The sequence below is a fragment of the Candoia aspera genome, chromosome 4 (assembly GCF_035149785.1).
Source record: "Candoia aspera isolate rCanAsp1 chromosome 4, rCanAsp1.hap2, whole genome shotgun sequence".
NCBI classification, from domain to species: domain Eukaryota; kingdom Metazoa; phylum Chordata; class Lepidosauria; order Squamata; family Boidae; genus Candoia; species Candoia aspera.
The window spans coordinates 23,747,013-23,768,346 of NC_086156.1; the positions used below are offsets into that span (position 1 = coordinate 23,747,013).

The 21,334-nt window shown below is 35.0% G+C and overlaps 1 protein-coding gene across 3 annotated transcripts in view; it reads left to right on the forward strand.

The window, feature by feature from the left end:
• CDK14 (cyclin dependent kinase 14) overlaps positions 1 to 21,334 on the forward strand; it is a 239,519-nt gene that overhangs the window by 125,954 nt on the left and 92,231 nt on the right. For all 3 annotated transcript variants that reach the window (XM_063303604.1, XM_063303606.1, XM_063303605.1), the window contains exons 7-8: positions 6,436 to 6,559; positions 16,221 to 16,341. In XM_063303604.1, coding sequence (XP_063159674.1) covers positions 6,436 to 6,559; positions 16,221 to 16,341 — 245 coding nt within the window. The remainder of the gene's footprint in view (positions 1 to 6,435; positions 6,560 to 16,220; positions 16,342 to 21,334) is intronic.

The following is a 21,334-nucleotide window of genomic DNA, read 5'->3' on the forward strand; positions in this document are numbered from 1 at the left end:
CGCTGCTCTGCTCTCTTCTCTACTCGTCAGGTGCAGGGGCTGGGAGGTCTTACATCATCCTCATCTGACTTCTCCAGCTGCTCAGGTGGTGCCTGTGTTTGATCAGTCTCATGTGATCCCTGGCTTTGTCTCTCCTGAGGCTGAAGTTCTACAGGCTCATCTGGAGCAGCTTCTTCAGGGTCAGATTCAGAATCTGCGTTCTGAGCCTGGGCCATAACAAACAGTCACTGAATGAATGGTTTTTAACCAAAAACTAATGATATTTGACAGAATTATAATAGCAGTTCATAGAATCTTTGTTAGAATCAAACTGCCAGATCATAGCATGTGCCGCTAGGAAGACATGTCCACCAACTTCTCACATACTTTCACAATATGGTATGCCACAAGCAATAATATAAACTTGCGAATATCTCCAGTTAATTCAAGGAGACAAGATAAGTGGCCTGCTATAGGGGAAATAGCTTGTATATACCTGAACTTTCAGCAGTATGTGTTCAGTTTCCTTCAGAACAAACAGATCATAATTGTTGTGTTAGCTATAAAAAGATTTTTTTTAAAAATGCCTTTTGTTGCTACTAAAATTCATTTGTCCCACATGTTTCTGCCATAAACATTATCCCTTAACTGGTAGTTACATTGCCTAAGAATATCTGCTCTTGAAGATGAATAATTGTAGCTCTTAATGACCAATTTAGAAATTTAACAACCAAAGTAAAACCCTTAGAGCATTTGTCATCTTATAAATATTTATATTTTAAAAGCATAAGTAATTACGTTAAAAATTACCCCCGAACAATAAGGTGTTAGAAAGTCCTCAGACCATGTAGGCAATTCATTAACATTTATTATGCATATTTATTCTTTAAAAATAAAGATTTAAACATTTTAAATATGACTCCGAAAGTATATACAAAGCATATTTCCAAATGCAGTTTTCTAATACCTCTTGCTACTCAACGTAATGCATTAACAGAGAGTATAGTAATATATCTGCTTATCTGCTTAATAATAATATATGTTAATGTGAATAATTTAAATTGTAAATAAAAGGAAAATACTTTCCAAAATTTCTCTAAGGTATTTCAAGTACAACCCTGCAAGACAATTGATAAATGAAACAAGTTAGCTTAATTCTAATCAACAAGGTGTTCATATTTTATGGCCCATTGGAAAATCTGAATTGTCTTGAATAAAGAGGAATTTGGAAGATATTTATTTGTTTTATTAACATAATTTTTATATTGTCCATTCTCACAACTCTATCATAAAACATATTTAATGAAGTTTCATGACTTTGAGCCTATTAGACTGAATATAATAAGTTACTCTGTTTTGCTCTTTTTATCTGTTTGAATAATAATTTTTAGTGAATCAGTGCGTAGATAAAAAAATTAATTGTATACATAGGTTAGATTCTGTATCTGTAGGTGTGGTTCAGTGTCAAAAACTACAGTTGCTCCTATTAAAACATGATTATTTAAATGTATGTGGGTGAGTGTGAGTAATATGTTCATGTCTATAATTACTTCGCTGAATTGGTTTGCAAGGAATTTTGGATCCATTTTGGAAACATCGCACTTGTAACTTTTCAAAATGATCACTTTAAAATTCTATGTCAATGCATAAAGCTATTTTAAAAGTCAGAGGGATGCACATCAAAAGTTTTCAGTGTCATAGAAGTCATGTTATTTAGTCGTAGAGCTAGATTTTCACATTAATTATAGTTGCTATGCTAAACAGGATTATTTTCATTTAATGTAAAAGATAAGTTGCTGTCTCCCATCACTCTTCAGAGGATAAGCAGGTGCAAAAAAGGATAGGATAATATTATGCTAAATTAAAGCTGCCTCTTTCAGAGGGCATTGAAAATTGATTTTAAATAAGCTTTTCTGTAGATAATATATCAACTATATAATCAGTGTTCTGTTTTGTATATTTCTCTGGCATTTAGGCTTAATTACAATAAGCATGAACATCATCATTTAATAATAATATTTTCCCAATTTTTGTGTATCATTTGCTTAATGAACCATCTGATGGATTTACTGAAATACATTGTCCTGAATTTGCTTCTTCAAAAGTCCATTCACCATCTTTTTCCCTATAAAAGCATAAATACAGATATCTCCAAAAAAGTTGAAGACAGTTTTGAAAGAGCCACTGATTATGAAGAGCAGAAAGAACGTTTTCACTTCATTTATTAAGAGGAAGATATTCTTATTAGTGGTAGCAGATAAGGGTAAAATAATGCTAATTAATCAATCCTACGCTGCAAATTAAGTACACTTCGTTGTCATCACCTCAGCACTTACCAGTCCCTCATCATTGCTACTATATGTCTCTTTGAATGATCTGTAATTTGCTACTGGAAAGGATAATCCACACTATTACAAAGCTCACTCTCTTGGATTTATGAAAAAAAATATACTTTCAGCATTCACTGAAACTCTTCCTTTCTCTGCTTCCTTTCTTTTTAAATTAATTATATTCTTTGACTGCTGTGTTTTAATAAGCCAATTAAAGCACTTCTACTTCCTTATATGGAGCATAAATCTTTATCTGCAGTCTTTATTTCAGGGTTTTTGTCTCTAACTTCCTCAGGATTCTTTCAAAGCCCTCCTGATCAAGCTTGTCATGATTCAGCCAAATCCCCTTTTTCCCCGTTATTTCTTCTGAAGTACAAGGCAGCTCACAGATATGAACACCACCTGAGCCCCATATTCTTGAACTTCTTTCCTGGATATTAAAAGGCCATGGTGATATAGATGTAGCTGCTCTTGGCATTATCATTTATATCATTTATCTCCACAGAGATTAGCAGAAAGGATCACTGTCAGTGAATTTGATAGGCACTGGAAATTGTTCTGTCACATCCCTAATCCATGCTCCTGACAGATCGCACCCTTCACAAGTCAGTGAGTTCAGTCAGCATACGTTTGTTTCAGTAGTAAATGGTCAAATATTGTAATTCTTCTCTTTGCCTTCTTGCAGGATGCAGATACATGTCTTATTCTGACATACAAGGAAGAGTCATTTTTGATAATATGCATAGAGGCTGTCATATTTTCAAAAACAACTATAAGGTTCTTTGTCCTGTAGCACAGCATCTTTCTACATATTACTGGGAATAAAATGAGTTAATTTCTCATTCATTCACTATATTTTATTATTCATCTATTACATATAGTAAACTATGGACATCACAAGCTATTTAAAGAATTAGTGGCGCTGACAGGATTGAGAAGTTTGGGAAGATGCTTGTTGGTAAAGGCACTGCTTTGATAATTTCTTTCTTAGCTCCCTACCACATAACTTAAGAGTAACAAAACAAACAAAAAAACTTGTTTTTTGTTGCAGAGGGGGAAAATGTGTCCCTTTTTCCATAAGATATAAAAGGACTGAACATGGTTCTTTCTCATCTCTTCACAACATTTTGCCCAGAAATGTCCAGTATTCTGGCTGGCATGCCTACCAACTGGTATTGAAGGTCTGAAAGGAAAAAAGGAAAACCATTCTTCACCAGGTCAACAGTAAATATTACAATTGTAATATTTTCCCTTTTTTTTCTTAATTAAATAAGCACTCTTTTATTGGTTACACTGGTTGTTAGAGAGGTGAACCTCTAGACAATCACATCCTCTTCCTTCAGAGTAACATTTTCCTCTGCATTTTTTAAATAGAAAAGAATGTTTAAAAATCTAAAATTTGTACTGCTAAACTTTAGCTTTCTGTATTACTTCCTCATTTCTTTGTTCTTAGCAGTGCACCAATTCAAGTGCAATGAATGGCATTTCAAAACTGATGAAAATTCTTGCTAGCAGGATATGTTTCAATCTGTAATTTATAATAAGTGTTGGAAAAATGTGTCTCTTTGATGCAAGAGCTGATGTGTCTTTATTAGAGAAATTGTTGTTTTTAATGTGTTTGCCCTTACACTTTAATCATTGCTAACACACTGATATCACACTCCATAAACCTCTAAATTGGTTTGACCTTCATATGACAACATTCCTCCCACCCCTTCCTGGATTCATTACTGAAAAGTGCGGTTGTCAGGACAAAACAGCAAAAATATTATTGTTTCTTTTTACGCTGTCATCAAATGCACGTTTTAAAACAGTTTAGATAGCTTTAAAATAAAGGCTCATCCTTGGATAAGGACTAAATAGCATGATTGTAAGATTATACTTCTGTATATTTGAACTATAAATTTAAAACATAAATATATTTCTTCACGCATAAATTACACTCTTTGCTTTCTCATCACAGCTTCAATTGAGACACCATTCAGATATCTTTACTCCGTAATGTGTTCTCTTCAGACTAAACCAATTTAAATTTTGATTCTAAAACTTGATTGGAAAAATATTGAGGTAACAGGACCTTTAGTCCTTAAAGGTAACTTACACATTTGGTTGTGCTCAAAAGTCTTAATTTCAGTTCCCATGCAATAGAATTGAACTGTCTGTCTGTCTATTTATTTATTTATTTACAGTCAAAGACCAAAACCAGTGCAAGGTAAAAACATAAAGGGATACTTACAAGACATACAGCTATTAATAGGTTATATAATAAGATCTAATCAAATAGCAATGTAAATACCAAATTAATAATTACAACATTAGACCCAAGTCCTCCTTGTAGCAGTTGCTTCTGAACAGAATTAGCAACCTTCCTGGATTTTTTGGGGAGAAAATACATGTTTTCTAGCAGAAGATATACATTTTCCTCATCCAACTAGTCCAAGCAGTTAACTAGCAGGGGCATTATTAGAACAGAGCCTCAGATTAATACATGGAACGATGCAGCAGAACATGGGAAAGTAATTCAGCTGATCTCACTGAACAGGGCAGAGGCAGTCCTGTAGCTGGATGTTGCTATAATTCCCCTCAAGAACCATAGATTACATAATGTTAACACAGAAGAGCCAACAAAATGCTTTTCTGTGCAAGCAGACAGAGTATTAGAGAATACTTGAGTTGCGTACCACGTTTACTAAAATGGGGGGGGGATAGACTATAATCTTTCTGTAAAGCTGTTGTGAGTCACTTTGGATTGCAGTGGGATATAAATGGGATAAATAAATGAGAATCAAACATGTGTTGCTTTAACTCCAATGACATTTTTTGAAACCTCTGTTGGAGCTAGAATTCAGCCGAGAGTCCATAATAATTTCAATTAATTGCCTGTGTTTTTCTTCCTTAAGATAAAAAATGTCAATAAAGCAGGCAAAATAAACTTCCACACAGTTTAATTTTAACCATCCTAATTTTGTATTATCTTTTTGAAATAGCGTATTATTATACAGCTGCAGTTTATCTTATTTTTTCTGTTTTTCCTTTCTGTTTTGTTTTATTGCATTGAAGCCTTTCTGTTGAAAGTTCTAATATTGTTCCTGTACTTTATTAGCAAATATTAGACTCAGAAAAATCTCCTTTTTAAAATACTGTATGTGTATACAGAGGAAAGAAATAAAATTTTTCAACTTCAGGAATACAAAATTTCTGTACTTCCATGTTACATGTTATCCCCTTTCATAATCATAGTTTACAAGTTCATAAAAGTGCTGGGATGATAGGTAATTAGGAACTATTTCATCTCGGCATATTAAATCTAGGAATTTGTAATGGACTAAATCTTTTACAAATACTACTGCTGTATTAAGTTGAATTTGTATCGTTTGTTATCAAATTACTGTCTTGCCATTAATGTTAAAACAATTATTAATGTTAAAACAATTATTTTTCAAAGGATTTACTATTGCTTTAAAACTCTGTGAAATCAGCATGGAACAATAATACTTTGCCAGCACGCAAGACAGTTGTTGATGTAATGCTTTGACAAATATTGTTCATACAAGACTGAACTTTTAATAATATATAAAATGCACATTGGTTGGTGTACTGAGAAAATATCTAATCTCATTCTCAGTTTTGAAAGCTACTGTAGATGAATGAAAAAAAATTAATAAAATAGCTTTATGCATAGCTTGAGCTTTCAAAATAAAGATTTGAATGACATGGTGCAGCTAAAATGTCTTTGAGGCTTTTCACTCCTCTGTTTTTTTCTTGTAAGGAATGTGTTCTCTACTTTCCATGTGCTGTTATTCCCTATAATTAGCAAGCATACACACCTGTCTTTAGGCTATCATCTAATCTGTAAAACTAACTGAATAAATAGAATATAGCTGTGACTTAGTAGGATTTGTTTTTTGTTTGTAGTTATTGTTGTAGATTTTAAAGCAGGGTTATACAGTTGGATGCAGTGAAATGTGTGTGTTCATTCCTGTGGGTTCAGTTAAAAATCCTAGTTTTAAATAATATCTATATTAATACAGTTGTTTCACCAGATATAAGCATTCTGATCTTTATGTAGGAAGGCAATGCACTACATACAAATATTAATGAACATGTTTTCCCCCCTCTTTTTCAGTTATTTTTATTTCAATTGCTGCGAGGACTTTCGTACATCCACCAACGTTACATTTTGCACAGGGATCTGAAACCCCAAAATCTTCTGATCAGTGACACTGGGGAGTTGAAACTGGCAGATTTTGGTAGGAAAGCCATTAATTACAAGATTATTTGATAATGATGTGAGCATGTTGAGAGATGGCTTGAGCAATTCTCTTCTTAGTTACAAGTTGACTTTGGCCACCATACCAGTAGAGAAAATGGAACAGGTAAAATGCAATACTTAATATTTTTTGATTTAGTCTGCCTTTGTATTTTTGTCAACTCAAGGCAGCATACATACCTAATGCTCCCAACTCCTATTCCCACAAAAGGCCAAAATATTGAAATATCTTTCATACTGATTGTGTGCCATCAAGTTGGTATTGACTGTTAGTGACCACATAGACTTTCTGCAGGTTGTTCTGTCCTCAACTTGGCCCTTCAGGTCTTCCAATAGTGCACCCATTGCCACTGAATATTGAGTCTATCCACCTTGTTGCTGGTCCATCCCTTCTTCCATTTCAGTACTAAAGAGATCATTTGAAAACATAGAATGCATAGCTGCAAGGTTTTAGTTATCATAAGAATTAAAATGGAAGACATACCTTATAGGAGAGAAACACTAATATTTTTTCAAATAGGGAAAAAGGTATATAAATATATTTTAGTTTTCAAACCATAAATATTTCAGCTATAGAGGAGAATCACTCACACTTGTAGCAGTAAGATTATATACAAAAGAAATGCAAATATAAATATAGGTGTTTGATTTATCTACATGAAGTATAGATATGAAAGTTGATGCTAGCACTTATAACTTGATTTGGTTTTATGCAGCGACAGTAAATGAGGTTTATGTAAGTCCCATTCCATGAATAGTTTTCAGTCTTCATTTGAATGGCATTGCAGCAGATCCTTGAGAAACCTCTATTCACCCATACTTAAAAAAAATGCTACTAATGTTTATATGATGTACTTACCACTAAAATGTTGTTTATATCAAAACTCTGTCAGTCATGGAGTAAAGTTATATAGCATCTTAGATAATAATGGGGCGAATAATATTGTATTAGGAAACAAATACTACATGCAATTGATGGAACATGTTATATACTTATTCATTCACTTGATAACATTGACGATAAAACTAATATTTTGACATTCTTTGTTTACAAACATCTTGTATTATTGTGACTAGACAGAAGAAAAGTCACATATATCAACTATATAGTTTCATGCTTTTATTAAGTGGGATATTACAAGTACTGACAAAAACAAGCATTCTTGTTAGAATTAGTTGAAAGGTTTTATATTTTGAGCTTGGACTGGATACAGGATTGTCAAATGCTACAATAGCAGCATTACAGATAGTTCTCATTTAGTGACTACAGTTGGTTCTGATGACTTGATCGTTAAGCAAAATGGTCACTACATGAACATGTTGCTGCTGTTTCATTCAGATAAAGTTTTCTTATACAGTATTCTGTGCCTGACCGGTTTTTGTTTTTGTTTTTTTGCCCCCTCGCAGGGTGGAGAGATTAAGCAGACTATCTTTTCCTGAGCTGCTTTTCTTCTCAGCACAGCACTTTCATAAAAACAGCTAACCACAAATTAATAAGCTCAGCTCTGTGACCTTAATTAGTTGATAACCCTCTGGCCCGCTTGGAGCTGCTGCCCGAAACTGACCAGACCGTAATCAGTTTCACACTGAAGGCTTTTGTTGTCATAAATGTGCACATTGGTCTGAAATTGATTTTTTTATTACAGTTTATTACTGCCATATTTGCAAATAATTGCTCTCTGAGGCAGTTGTTAAACAAGAACTACCTGAATAGCATTTTGTTTGCAAACTGTTCTTCCCAAGTCAGACTGGCTCTGCTACAGAAGAAGATTTTTAAGTAAGAGAAATTGTACAAGCACAATTCTTACTTTTTTAGAGTTTCATATTAATTATGATGCTATTAAATACAGAACTAAGCAAATTTGGTGCTGTATGAGTTGTTTCAGGAGCTTGGATAGGTACATTCTCAGTCATTTGTGGCATATTATTTTTGATTTGATCTCATTAATAATAGAATATTAGGACATTTTTCCTGATGTCCAACCAATGAAATTACTTCGTTGTAATTTAAATCCATTGTTCCTTGCCATATCTTCTGAACAATTCTGCCCTATCTTCTGTATTACAGCTTCTCAGGTACTTGAAGACAACTATCATGTCTCCCCACAGTGTTCCCTTCAAAGAGAATATTTGTAGCTCAGGGTTGAACTGTGGAGTCCGTGGTGCTCTCTGAGCCTTGTTTTCTTGCAGATGTTTCATTGCCAGACTAGGCAACATCTTCAGTGCGAAAAGGGAATGGGCCTTGCTCTCTGTTTATATACTGTGGTTTGTCCTGCTTGTGTTGATGGAGGTGTTGTTCTCTCCTTGGGAGTTCCTTGATTGGGCTGTTGTTGCAAGACCCACTCCCTTTCCGCACTGATGATGTTGCCTAGTCTGGCAATGAAACATCTGCAAGAAAACAACAAGGCTCAGAGAGCACCAAGGACTCCACAGTATTTCCTTCTCCAAGCTAAACACACCGAATACCTGCAACTGCTGCCCTTTGATACTCCCCATTTCGCCAGTATCTTTCTCATCAGCATCAAGCAGACCAGTCTGTAGTTACCTGGGCCTTCTTTTCCCCCGCCTTTTTGAAAACATTTGCTGTTCTTCAATTCTCTTCCAGGATACCTGTCCTCTGGGATTTCTCAAAGATTATAGAGATTATTGGGCAGTGGGATTAGGTTTTCTTGCATTACTGTTGAAAAATAACCTTGCAAGGGTGGATAATATTCATTGTAAATTAATTAATTTTGTTTAATGAGTTACTCCTTGCATGTGTATATACATACATTAGCTTTGATAAGAAAAATTACTCAACATGTAAACTTGTATTGATAGTGCAGAAACATATATTTAACTACATTCTTAATGTGTTAAATGTTAATACACTTAAACATTTAATTGGCATTAAGTGTCTTGGAGTGTGCAATATAAGTAGTGACACTGATACAAAGTGAAACATAAATAGTACATGTCCTTTCCCTATTATTTTCTTGAGGTTTTGTGTTGGGCATATGGTTAGCTTTACAATTAGGTGATATGCTGAGTTCTAACAACTGGCTCACTGTTGTCTTGTTGCTGTAAAGAATTGAGGTGTAGCAGCAGGATGCCTCCTTAGTGACCTTTTTATTTGTAAGAAAGAGCAAGGTCTGAAAGGTACTTCATGGAATTGCCATGAAGTTATCCATATAGAGTCAGGCCAACATTGGCAAATATTATATGCTCACTATATTATCTTCCTAATTACCTTTTGACTTCGCATTCACTCTCATTTTAAAATTTAAAAAGTCCCCATATTTACCAATATCAGGAACCCTGACTATCAAAAGAGAGTGTGTGGCTTCCTGTAGTGTAACCATGGAAACAGACAAGGCATCCTTAAACAAAGAGATTGCACATGCTGTGCTAATTAATCCTGTCCTACAGCTTTCCCTCAGCTGGAAGAAGCAGTTAGATAAATTTTGCATGAAGAAGCATGTTTGGATTCACAAATAATATGAAATATGTTGCCAATTCTAGACTGGAAAAGCCAGTAACGATAAAATAAACATTTATTTGTAACTTGCAAGTCTTAAAAGAAAATGCAATCTCTTACATTTTTGGTAATACTGTAATATAATGACAGTAATACAAGTAATTCTTGAACTATTGTTTGATACTTCAGATAGCTGGTCATGAGAGTGTAATTACTTAAATAATTTAGGCCTGTTACATTGTAGTTATGCCTTTCTTGAATATTTAATTGCTTTGTTCTTTCTTGCTGGCCACCTACATACTCTGCTGCTGTTCTATTGTTTTTAAATATGATGCTAAATACAGTAAATATTTAAATATAGCATTTAAAGCAAAAAGACAAAATATTGCAGTATGCCTTGAAATTTGCTCCTCCAGCAAATTATTTGTAGGTTTTACTAAGACTTTTTTTTTTTTGTGCCTTCAAGTCAGTGTTGACTCCTGGTGACTGTCTGGACAAGTCCTTTCAGTTTTCTTGGCAAGATTTTTGGAAGTAGTTTGCCATTGTCTACTTCTTCCTAGGGCTGAGAGAGTGTGACTGGCCCAGGGTCTTCCAAGTGGCTTTGTGCCAAGGCAGGACTAAAACTCATGGTCTCCTGGTTTGTAGCCTGGTTCTTTAACCACTAAACCAAACTGGCTCTCTTTACTAAGACTAGAGAAAAATAAATTACATATAAATACTAATTTTTAAAGATTCACATTGCTTCAGATCTAATTTCATATTTCCTGACTGTTATACCTTCTTAAGCCATATATTCTTTTAATATATGGGCTGGGCTAGAAACCAGGAGTCTGTGAGTTCTAGTGCTGCCTCAGGCATGAAAGCCGGCTGGGTGATCTTGGGCCAGTCCCTCTCTCTCAGCCCAACTCACCTCCCAGGGTTGTTGTTGTGGGGAAAATAGGAGGAGGAAGGAGTATTAGGAATGTTCCCTGCCTTGAGTTATTAATAAAAATAATAAAGGCAGGATAAAAAATAAATAAATAAAATAAAATAATATTGAAATTCTTTTAAGTGCAGTGGTTATAATTGCTGCTGTAAAGTTGGTCCATCTTTTTATATCTAAGTATGCTTATTAAAAGATGTGGAGATATTAAATAATCTTCAAATATGTTTTTAAAAACTGCAGTGGAATAGCTGAGCCCACAAATGAAAGGTTGAAGGTTGAAAACCCATGGGTCTTCAGTCCCAACCTCACCTCCTGCTTTGGGGTATAGTCTCAGTATTTCCTACTGCCAGCAGCTACCTTCCAGAGGCATATCACCTGGTGTCCTTTCCCAACCTCTGTATGTGACAGTAATAGGGATCTTGCAACTAATACTGCCTTTCTGGCAATTAAAAGGTTCAAATGCAGGAAAGAAAGAAGTAACAATTTCAGTACTGCATCCTCCTGCCCATGTAGAGTAGATGCAAACAATTAGATGATTCAACCCTTATTCCTGTCATTGGAAGACAGACCAATCTCACAAAAGATAAACAGAATCAAACTTTATTTAAAAACGTTTATTTTACATTCCGTATAATACAATATAAATAGAATTGGTAAAAAGTAAATTAGGGAGGTGTTCTAATCACAGTGCTGTTGCTGGCAACTTAAAAGGGAAATTTGAAAAAAACATTCAGCACCCCAGGCAGACCACAAAATGCTACTGCTGATACAAGTGGCATAGTCTCCCTGTTAGATGAGAAGATACTACAATTCAGTATTTCAGATTACAATATTATAAAGTTTAATTATATTTGCCCCTGCCTAAAAGTCCTGCTGTGCTGCCTCTTCTTGGTGGGGGGGGGGGGTATTCCTGGGAGGGATGAATGAAGAATGTTGGAAGTGCATGCCAAGAGTATATATTCCCAGCAGGGTTACCCAAGCCATGAAGTTACCCATCCCAGCTGCCCAGCTAAAGACAGCAAGAACCTATATTGGTAGCAGTGATATAGAAAGGTTCTGGAGGCTGAAGATTACTTTAGTGGCATCAATTCATACTGTGTGGGAGAAGGCAATGGTAAATCATTCTGCTATTTTTACTGAGAAAACCAATAGAAAGAAAATATGAAATGACTGACAATATAATACCGGATGATGGACCCATCAGGTCAGATGGCACTCGACATACCAATGAGGAAGAGCTGAGAATTTTTCGGAGTACTGACGGTGTTTATGACGTGGCTAGATTAAAGCCGTTGGAACGTCTAGTTGATGATGTTGCCATAGAAGAAAAGAAAATCCAAAGCTGCAAACACAGAATTACAGTGGGAACATGGAACATAAGAAGCATGAACATGGGGAAGCTCAACACAGTGAAAGATGAAATGAAACAACTACAAATTAACAACTTAGGCATCAGCAAATTGAGATGGCCTGGGATTGGACACTTTCAGTCAGAAGATCACCCTGTTTATTACTCAGGACATGAAAAACAAAAAAGGAACGGGATTCCTTTTATAGTTAGGAAGAGTATAGCAAAAACAGTACTATGCTACAATGCAATCAGTGACTGAATAATATTGATTAGACTTCACGGACAACCCTTTAATATGACAGTCATTTACGTTTATGCTCCAGCTTCTCAAAGTTGGAAACATTAAAGAGGAAAATGTAGTTGGATTGTATGGCTTAGGAAACTGAAATGAAGCAGGAGACCGACATCAATTTCTGCCACTCCAGTGATTTCTTCGTAGCTAACGCTGTCTTCAAGCAACCAAAATGATGCCTCTACACATGGACATCAGCAGATAGAGTATATAGAAATCGAATTAACTATATTATTGCTAAAAGGAGGTCGTGCAGCTCTATTATAGCATCAAAGCCATGGCCAGGTGCTGACTGTGGAACAGATCACAAACTGCTCATGTGCAAGTTCCAAGTTAAGGTAAAGAAGAAGAAGAAAGCCAACCAGTTTCAATGATACAATTCACCATTTTCAAGTAGAACATCAGGAATTGCTTTGAAGTCTTGAATGTCATTAATAGAAGTTGTTAAGGATGAATGTGAAAAGAGTAACAGAAGAAAACAAACTGGATGTCAGAACAAACTGTGGAAATTGCCAAGAAAAGAAAAGCTGAAGCCAAGGACAAAAATCTCAGTAAGAGACTTAACAAGCATTTCAGAGAGATGCTGGAAGAGACAAGAAGCAGTGTTACAACAACATCTGTCAAGACGTAGAAGATTGAAACAGACATGGAAAAACAAGGAAAGTCTTTCAAAAAATTTCTGAACTCAGAAGGAGATTCCAACCTTGAATTGATCTGCCAAAGGATGCCAATAGACAGATAGTAATTGATTCAAAGGAAATCAAACAAAAATGAAAGGAGAGACTGAAATATTGTATATCTAAGATACCCTAGAAGATATTCTTTACTTACAAGAACCTGTGATACTGAAGTTAGATCAGCACTCCGGTCACTACCTAGTCGGAAGGCTACAGGGACTGATGAAGTACCCATAGCTATATGGCAAGCAACAGAAGAATCAGTAAAGGTTCTAACCAGGCTATACTATGAACTATTCTGTAAGCCACCCAGAGTCACTGTGTGTGAGTTGGGCGGCCATATAAACTTAAATCTAAATAAGTAAATAAAACTATATACAGGTCAGGAAGCCACAGTACAGAAAGAACATGGTAAAACAGACTGACACCATGTTGGCAAAGGAGTGAGACATACTCTCCCTTTATTTATTCAACCTGTGTACTGAATATACTGTATATTAAGGGAAGCTGGGTTGGAAGAGGATGAGTATGGTTTTAAAATTGGAGGAAGAAACATCAATATCGTGTGCTATGCCGATGACACTATTCTAATAGCAGAAAATGCACCAGATCTGCAAGTTCTAATAATAAAAGTAAAGGAGTGTAGTGAAAAAGTGGGACTAGAATTAAATATAAAAATGACCAATATAATGAATAGAATAGAAAAGATATTCAGATGCCATGATGCGTCTATACCTACAAAGATCAGAATAGTGCAACTCATGGTATTCCTTGTGACACTCTGTGGAAGTGAAATTAAACTTTGGAGAAGCAGAATAGGAAGAGCCTTGATGCTTTGGAATTTTGGTGTTGGAGAAGACTCTTGAGAATACTATGGACAGCCCAGAAAATATACCAATGGATCATTGAACAAATTAACTGAGTTCTCATAAAAGGCACAAATGACCAGGTTCAAATTATCCTACTTTGGACACATTATGTGAAGAGCTAGCTCTCTAGAGAAGGCTCTAATGCTGGGAAAGATGGAAGGAAAGAGAAGAAGAGGATGACTCAACAGCAAGATGGACTCAGTTACAGTGGCTATGGGTACACCATTAGAAGACCTGAAAAACCAGGTTAGGGACAGATTATTATGGGGAAATTCTATCTGTGTGGTAGCTAAGAGTTGACACTAACTTGATAGCACATCGTCAGTCAGTCAGTCAGTCAATCAATCATATTTGGCTGGGCATGAAGATCTTACTTTTTTCTTTATGCCCAGCCAAATATCACTAAATTTGACTTAGCACAACTCAAAGAAGAAAAATTAAATCTAGTGCAAGTCCTAGATAAACATTTTTATCTATTTGTGTACAGATAGAAGACTCTTGAAAGAGATGTTTCTCCTGCTTCAATAACCTGGACTATTCTTCAATTTCCTGGACTATTTCAGCTTCTCAAAAATTCAGAGGCTGTACAGAGCAATATTAAATTCCACATTTTCCCTGTCCTCCTCCTCTTCCTCTTCTTCTAAAATAAAAAGATATATTTTCCCTATCCCCAGTAGAGAGAAGGGCTAGGGTTAGTCTGACTCTTGACTCTCAGAATGGGACAGTTCTGGATGTATTTTGTGTCTGAAGTGGTAGCTTTTGCAGACTACAGTCACAATAAAAATATGTGATATTGCTGTATTTCTTCAATTGCTCTTCTGTAAACAGTAATAACTTCAAGGTTTTTTAAAGTCTTTTTGAGCAATTTTTGGAAGAAATACTGTGTATTATGTTACCAAATTGCTAATTGTAATAACAGGACTCAGGTGTAGTTAGCAATTTTGCTTTATTTTTATATTTTTGCCAAATTATCAAGACACGCTTTATGTCCATTTTTTAAAAAAATTGGAATACCGAAGCATACTTTAATATATTAACCTTATTCAATCTTGTTACTTTATAAACCACAATTTTAAAAAGGACAGCATGGCTGCCATCTGGTACTATTCTACATAACAAAGCATAATTTCCTGTGGTGGGAAGAGATGGGCGGTGACAAATTTGATAAATAAATAAATAAAGCCTGCTTGATTTGTTGAATGACATAATACTGTAGTAGCAATTCTACTGCTCTCTGCAATTCTCCCCACAACTCTATCTTGATCTGGGACTACAGTTCTAAATACCTATGAACTTCTACGAATCATGTGCTATTAAAATTAAATGTTAAAATGGTAGGAAAATATATATATATATTTTCATTCTTTAGTATGCTACAGAGTAGCATATGCCTGAAGCTTAAAATGATTCTAGAATAAAATAGATAAAGATGTAATATTTTCTTGTTGTTACTTAGTTCTGGTTACATTCTTTACTTTAGCTGCTGATGTTTAAGGATATATCCTTAAACATCAGCAGCTAAGGATATAGATGTACAAGGATATAGATGTACATTGTACCTTCCGGTTTAGAACTGAAGCCATGACAGAATATACACCTATACAAGAGTACCCAGCTTGCTGGGGGAAAGGTAATTATGACTGGGGAAGGCAATGGCAAACCACCCCGCTCTATAGTCTGCCAAGAAAATGTCGCAAAAGTGGTGTCCCCCAAAGGGTCAGAAAATGACTCGGGGACCTCTCTCTCTCTCTCTCTCTCTCTCTGTCTGTCTCTCAATTTAGTAGTTTTTAAATTATGTCTTTTATGTTTTCTGTCTCCTACTTATTATGGACACCAAATATTTTAAAAACATGGTAATAATGGCAAGCATTATTGTTGCAATCTCATTATTATGCATTTCCACGTTTTAGGATGTGCTGAATAATGGAAATAAATATTAGTTTTATTTCATTAAAATAGCATACAGTGAGAATCAAATCCTGTCTTTCAAGCAATGTCATGTGCAAGCCTATAAAAGGCACATCCATTATTTTTTCTTATCTTTCTATTGTATTTGCATTTATTTTTCAGGACTTGCAAGAGCTAAATCTGTTCCTAGTCATACATACTCTAATGAAGTGGTTACTCTTTGGTACAGACCTCCGGATGTTCTCTTAGGCTCAACAGAATATTCCACTTGCCTTGATATGTGGTAAGAATACAGCACTTTTACAGAATCCATATATTATGGATATATTGACTTGTTTAGACAAATTGTGTGTTTAACAAGTTATGATTGTAATTTGTGCATACTTACCTAGAGACCCATTGCGACCAGGAATCTAGTGAGCAGTAATCAGTATTACGCTGTTTATTTGTGTAGTGCATTTCCAAATGCTACTGAAAGTAGATTAAAAAAGGAGCACATTACTTTGTGACTGTTTAATTTTATTCTGTTACTTTAGCCCATTTCTCTAACCTACCAAGATTTTTTTGAATTTTATTACTGCCATCCAAAAATTTGATAAACAGTCTTAGTTTTCATTTAAAGGATCTTGCGTTTTGGGGATTTTTCCTTACTTTAAGTGACAAAAACCATATACCAACAACAGTTAGAATAATGGCACACCCAAAATTGGAATGGCACTCTCTAAGCAGCACCTGTAGAGGCACAAGCAGTCTGTATGGAAGTAGAATGTTACTGTTCCATTTTCATTTTCTGAAATGAATTTTCATGTTTAATTAGAGGAAAAAAAGATTTCTCTCTATTATCTGTGTCTGAAAATTACTATGGATGACACTGTAGTCAACCATTCTACAGCACTTTGGTTGTAACCTTTTCATAGGCATCTGGGGCCCAACAACAAAACGCAAGAGGTATTGAACCAACCTTGCCTATTAAGTCCTTACAGTGTTGTGATTAAGCACTTTCCTTGCAGCTGAAGAGATTTCTGTTACTGTAGCATAACTGAGGAAAAAATTTGGGAGGTAAGCTTAACTTGGGAGGAAATTCTACGCTCCTCATTTGCATTCTGCTTTTGTTTGGACTCCTCTGCCTTCTATATTGTGCTAAAGTTATGTCCAAATACATGGTTTTGCTATCAGTAAAGAACATTTCCCCTAAGATTTGTTGCTGCTGGGAATGTGTGCTGTTTCTGCTTTTGTAATCATGAAAATATAATTTCATAGTATTGATTTTCTTTTGGGGTAGTGAAAAAAGGTATGAACAAATTAATTGAATATCAGCATTGTTCTGATTAAAAATCACTACCAGTTTTTGATTAGATAGATCATAGTTCTGACAGAAATACACTCTTAAATTTGAAACTTTTATAGAGATATTTTAAGTAGTCTGAGATTTCTAAAATGAAATTCATTATGAGGGAGATCATCAAACCAATCAGAGACTTATTTTCCCAGTAACACACATGACTATTTTCAAGGTGAAATCTAATCATAGCTGGGGGACACAAAAATAATATCTTTAGTCATGGTCATGAAATATTGATGTATTTCAATGTAGAACTTTTAACTCCAGTCAAAAAGATATACAGGACCTTTCAGGAGATACGCTTTTGTTCCAGGTGAAAAATGAGGCATTACTGATTACATCTATCAAATATATGAATCCACCAAAACGATAATTCATCTTCTGCAAAATACTGAGCAATTTCAAGCTGCAGTCTGGAGCAAACAGATCAAACAGATGTTACAGTTGATATGTATGCTTTTTGGGCACACCTGATAGCAACATTTAGATGTTACCATGTTCAGCTGAATTTCAGCTGAATCTACTCCAAACAACATAATAATTTATCAAAAAATAGATGAGTAGGTGTATAATTTTGCCCACTTTAACTTAGATGCAATATAATACATCGACAGCATTATTTTGTGTATTATATTACAGCATATAGCACCGCCCTTAGGACAGCGATTCATTGCTGTACTATTAGAGTACTGTAACAGACTCTTCAAAAGGCTGACTTTGAAGTTTGCCAGGAAACTGCATTTGGTTCAGAATACCACTCCCAGGCTTCTGGACCGTGAGAGCCGATTTAGCGGCATAACACTGGTGCTGAGGTCATTACATGGCTGCCAATTTTATGAGCCCAGTTTATATATTTATTAGGGTTATATTCTGTCTTTTTTGCCTTCTCAGAGGTAGCCCTGAGGTAATAGAGTAATTTACCCTCTCTTGAAGTTTGGCCCCATATTTTCAAAAACCCATAAAACAATTCCATTTAGATGATTAGAAGCATTTGTGGTGGAGCTTAGCTGCCTTTTGTTACGTTGTTCAACTTTTGATTTTAGTTATAGGTGGTATGTTTAAGATTGTTAAACTACAGTAAAAAAAAAATCATACTAATCTCAGAAATGCTCCCAATAAAAACTTCCTGTCTTTTCAAGAATAATACTTTCTGACTTTTCAAAAATAATTTTAAAAGTGGTTAACAAATTTAAATGATACACTTAAGACAAGAAATAGATAAATAGCAGCATCTAGTATATAAAATAATTAAAATGTTTATAATATCCGTTCACCTCTTTGAAAGTATAATTCACTTTTTTCTTAGTTGGCTGAATGACAGTAAACACCAACAATAGTACTGTTTTTATTCATTCCTCTAATTATTTTAACCCACATGCTCTTTACAGTACAGGTGGTCCTTGCTTAACGACCACTCGTTCAGTGATCATTCGAACTTGCAACAACACTGAATGAGTGGTACTTAGAACTAATCCTCGAAGTTCTGGCCATCGCAGCATCCCACAATCACATGGTCACCATTTGAGATGTTTGTCAGCTCCCTACAAGGAAAATCAAAGGGGAACCCTGCAGGTCACAAATGGTGACCACCTGACATCCTCACTTAACAATGGCAACTAGGAAGTGCCGGAACTGCTGTCGCTATGTGACACGGTCACGTGACATCACACTTTATGACGTAGCTTTAGGGACAGAAATTCAGGTCTTAATTGCCTCGTTAACTGGGGACTACTGTACTGCCAAGTTCATTTCTGTCTGTCTGTCTATCTATCTATCTTTAGTTACAGTCATTCTCCTTTTTTCTCTTCACCAATTGTATGCTTCAATTTCTATAATGCAATTATCCCACCAGGTCTTAGTTGTACAATGAAATCATACTTGCCTTCATGTATAAAATTTCAGGCTCATTTTATTCATTTCCCATAATCTGAGCATTGTTTTGCAGACAATGAAGGAAGGCTGTAAAGAATTTTATTGCTGATTTTTTATTGAGTGGTCAATAGGTCGCAATCTAGTTACTCTCTCACTTCTTCCTGCTGTGCATGTCCTTATATGAAGTTCCTCTGTATTTTTAGTTTTCAGCTCCCTGTTGTTGTTAAATGTTTGCTTTTACATTTTTATTGCAAAACTTTTTTTACAAAGAACTTACATTTCCAATCTTAATTATCAAATTATTTACTTGAAAGATCACAGCAAACTTTGGAAAATCTTTTAGAGCAATTATTATGTAAATAAGTAAGTGAAATATCAGATTAAAGCATTAACATATACAGTATATGTGTATACACAAACGTACACGCATAAATAGAAGATTAATGCTTTTTGCTAATTTCTCTCCCCTTGCCTTCACAATTAAATAAAAACTTTACAAATAGAAAATCATGATGCAAATACAGACTATGGTTTTTGAAAATCCCATAGCTCTTTGGTTGTACAACTGTTGACCTTATATTGATTAAAATAATCCTCTTTAACTCAGAGGTAGGAACCTGAAGCTATCCAAATTTTGCTGGATTGCAGTTCACATTATGCAAGGGATCTTGCTGCATGTGGTTCCTCAAAGTTGGGCTGCAGAAACATCTGGGGTCCACAGGCTTCTAAACTCTTGGTTTAGCTGTAAGTGCTAATATTTATGAGCACTTCCAGTACTAAAAAATAAACTAGTATAACCATATTTTGCTAGCAAAAAAGAATGGTCTTCCAAACAAGGGGGGAGAGTATAAACTGGGTTTTATGAAATAATAGGGTTTTTTTTGAGTTTGAGAGTATTGCAGAAGGCTAATACTGTACGTGCATGCCTATGTGCCTTCCTTGCTTCCTAGGTTTCTATGATTTTGCATAATTCCTCTTTCAGTACTTCCATAGGGCAGTTATTTCACTGCTTTCCATATCTCTTTTAGGAACATGGGGCTCTGTAATTAGTCCTGTTACTATATACTATGTCACTGGATAGCATCTAGTATCAGCTATACATTTATATCCAGTTGTATTTCTCTACCCAGGATCTTTCCTTTTTCATCCATCCACAGCATCTTCTCTCAACTTCGTCAAAAACCTAATATGTCCAAGATGAAACTTCTCAACTTGCCTCTCATAACGCCATCTTCTCATTAACTCCCATTTCACCAATTACAGTACCATAAAAATATGGTCTTTCTTCTCTGCCCTTCAGCAAAACCCTCTTATTCTGGCCTTAACTACTTCAAACATCTTCTCTCTGGTCTTTCATTGACCCTATTTCTTTCTAGTTAATGCTCTTTTGCCAGAATAATTCTCCTTTCTTCTCAGAATCTATTATTCTTTGTCCAATAATTGTTTCTTGTTTATTTCTAGACAAACCTAGATGTTTTCCATATGACATTTATTTAACCAGCACCGCTGCTTCAACCATCCAAAGGTGGTTGACATCAGTCTGTACAGTGTCCTATCCTGCAGCCTATGCCTGAAACAGCTTCCTGGAATGCCTCTATGAAGTTATCTAATTCGATTTGGGTTTCTTCTTAAGATTAATCTCTTTTTTATCATTTCCTCAATTTTTTATTTTATTGTAACTTAATCAAACCACATTTAATTTAAATAACCATGCAGCGCTTCTCAGCTTACTTATATCTGTGTTTACTATCTTCTATTATTGAATTCCTATATCTCTTTTAAATTACAATGGAAAGCATCATACATAGATTGATACTCATCAGCAGCATAGTACAAAAAAGGGGCAATGTTCTTGAGAATGGAAAAGAAAATAAAGTTTGTATTATTCAGTTGTATACTATATTTATCTTTGATTTGTGTGTAATAGAGTTAAGTACTGTATGTGTATAACAGTATCATTTACGTGGAAGTATGGATGGGGAAGTGAATAGGAATAAAGTATCATATTCATTGACATTATTTGCATATCTGTTCACACATGCAATTTATGCAAGTTACCCCT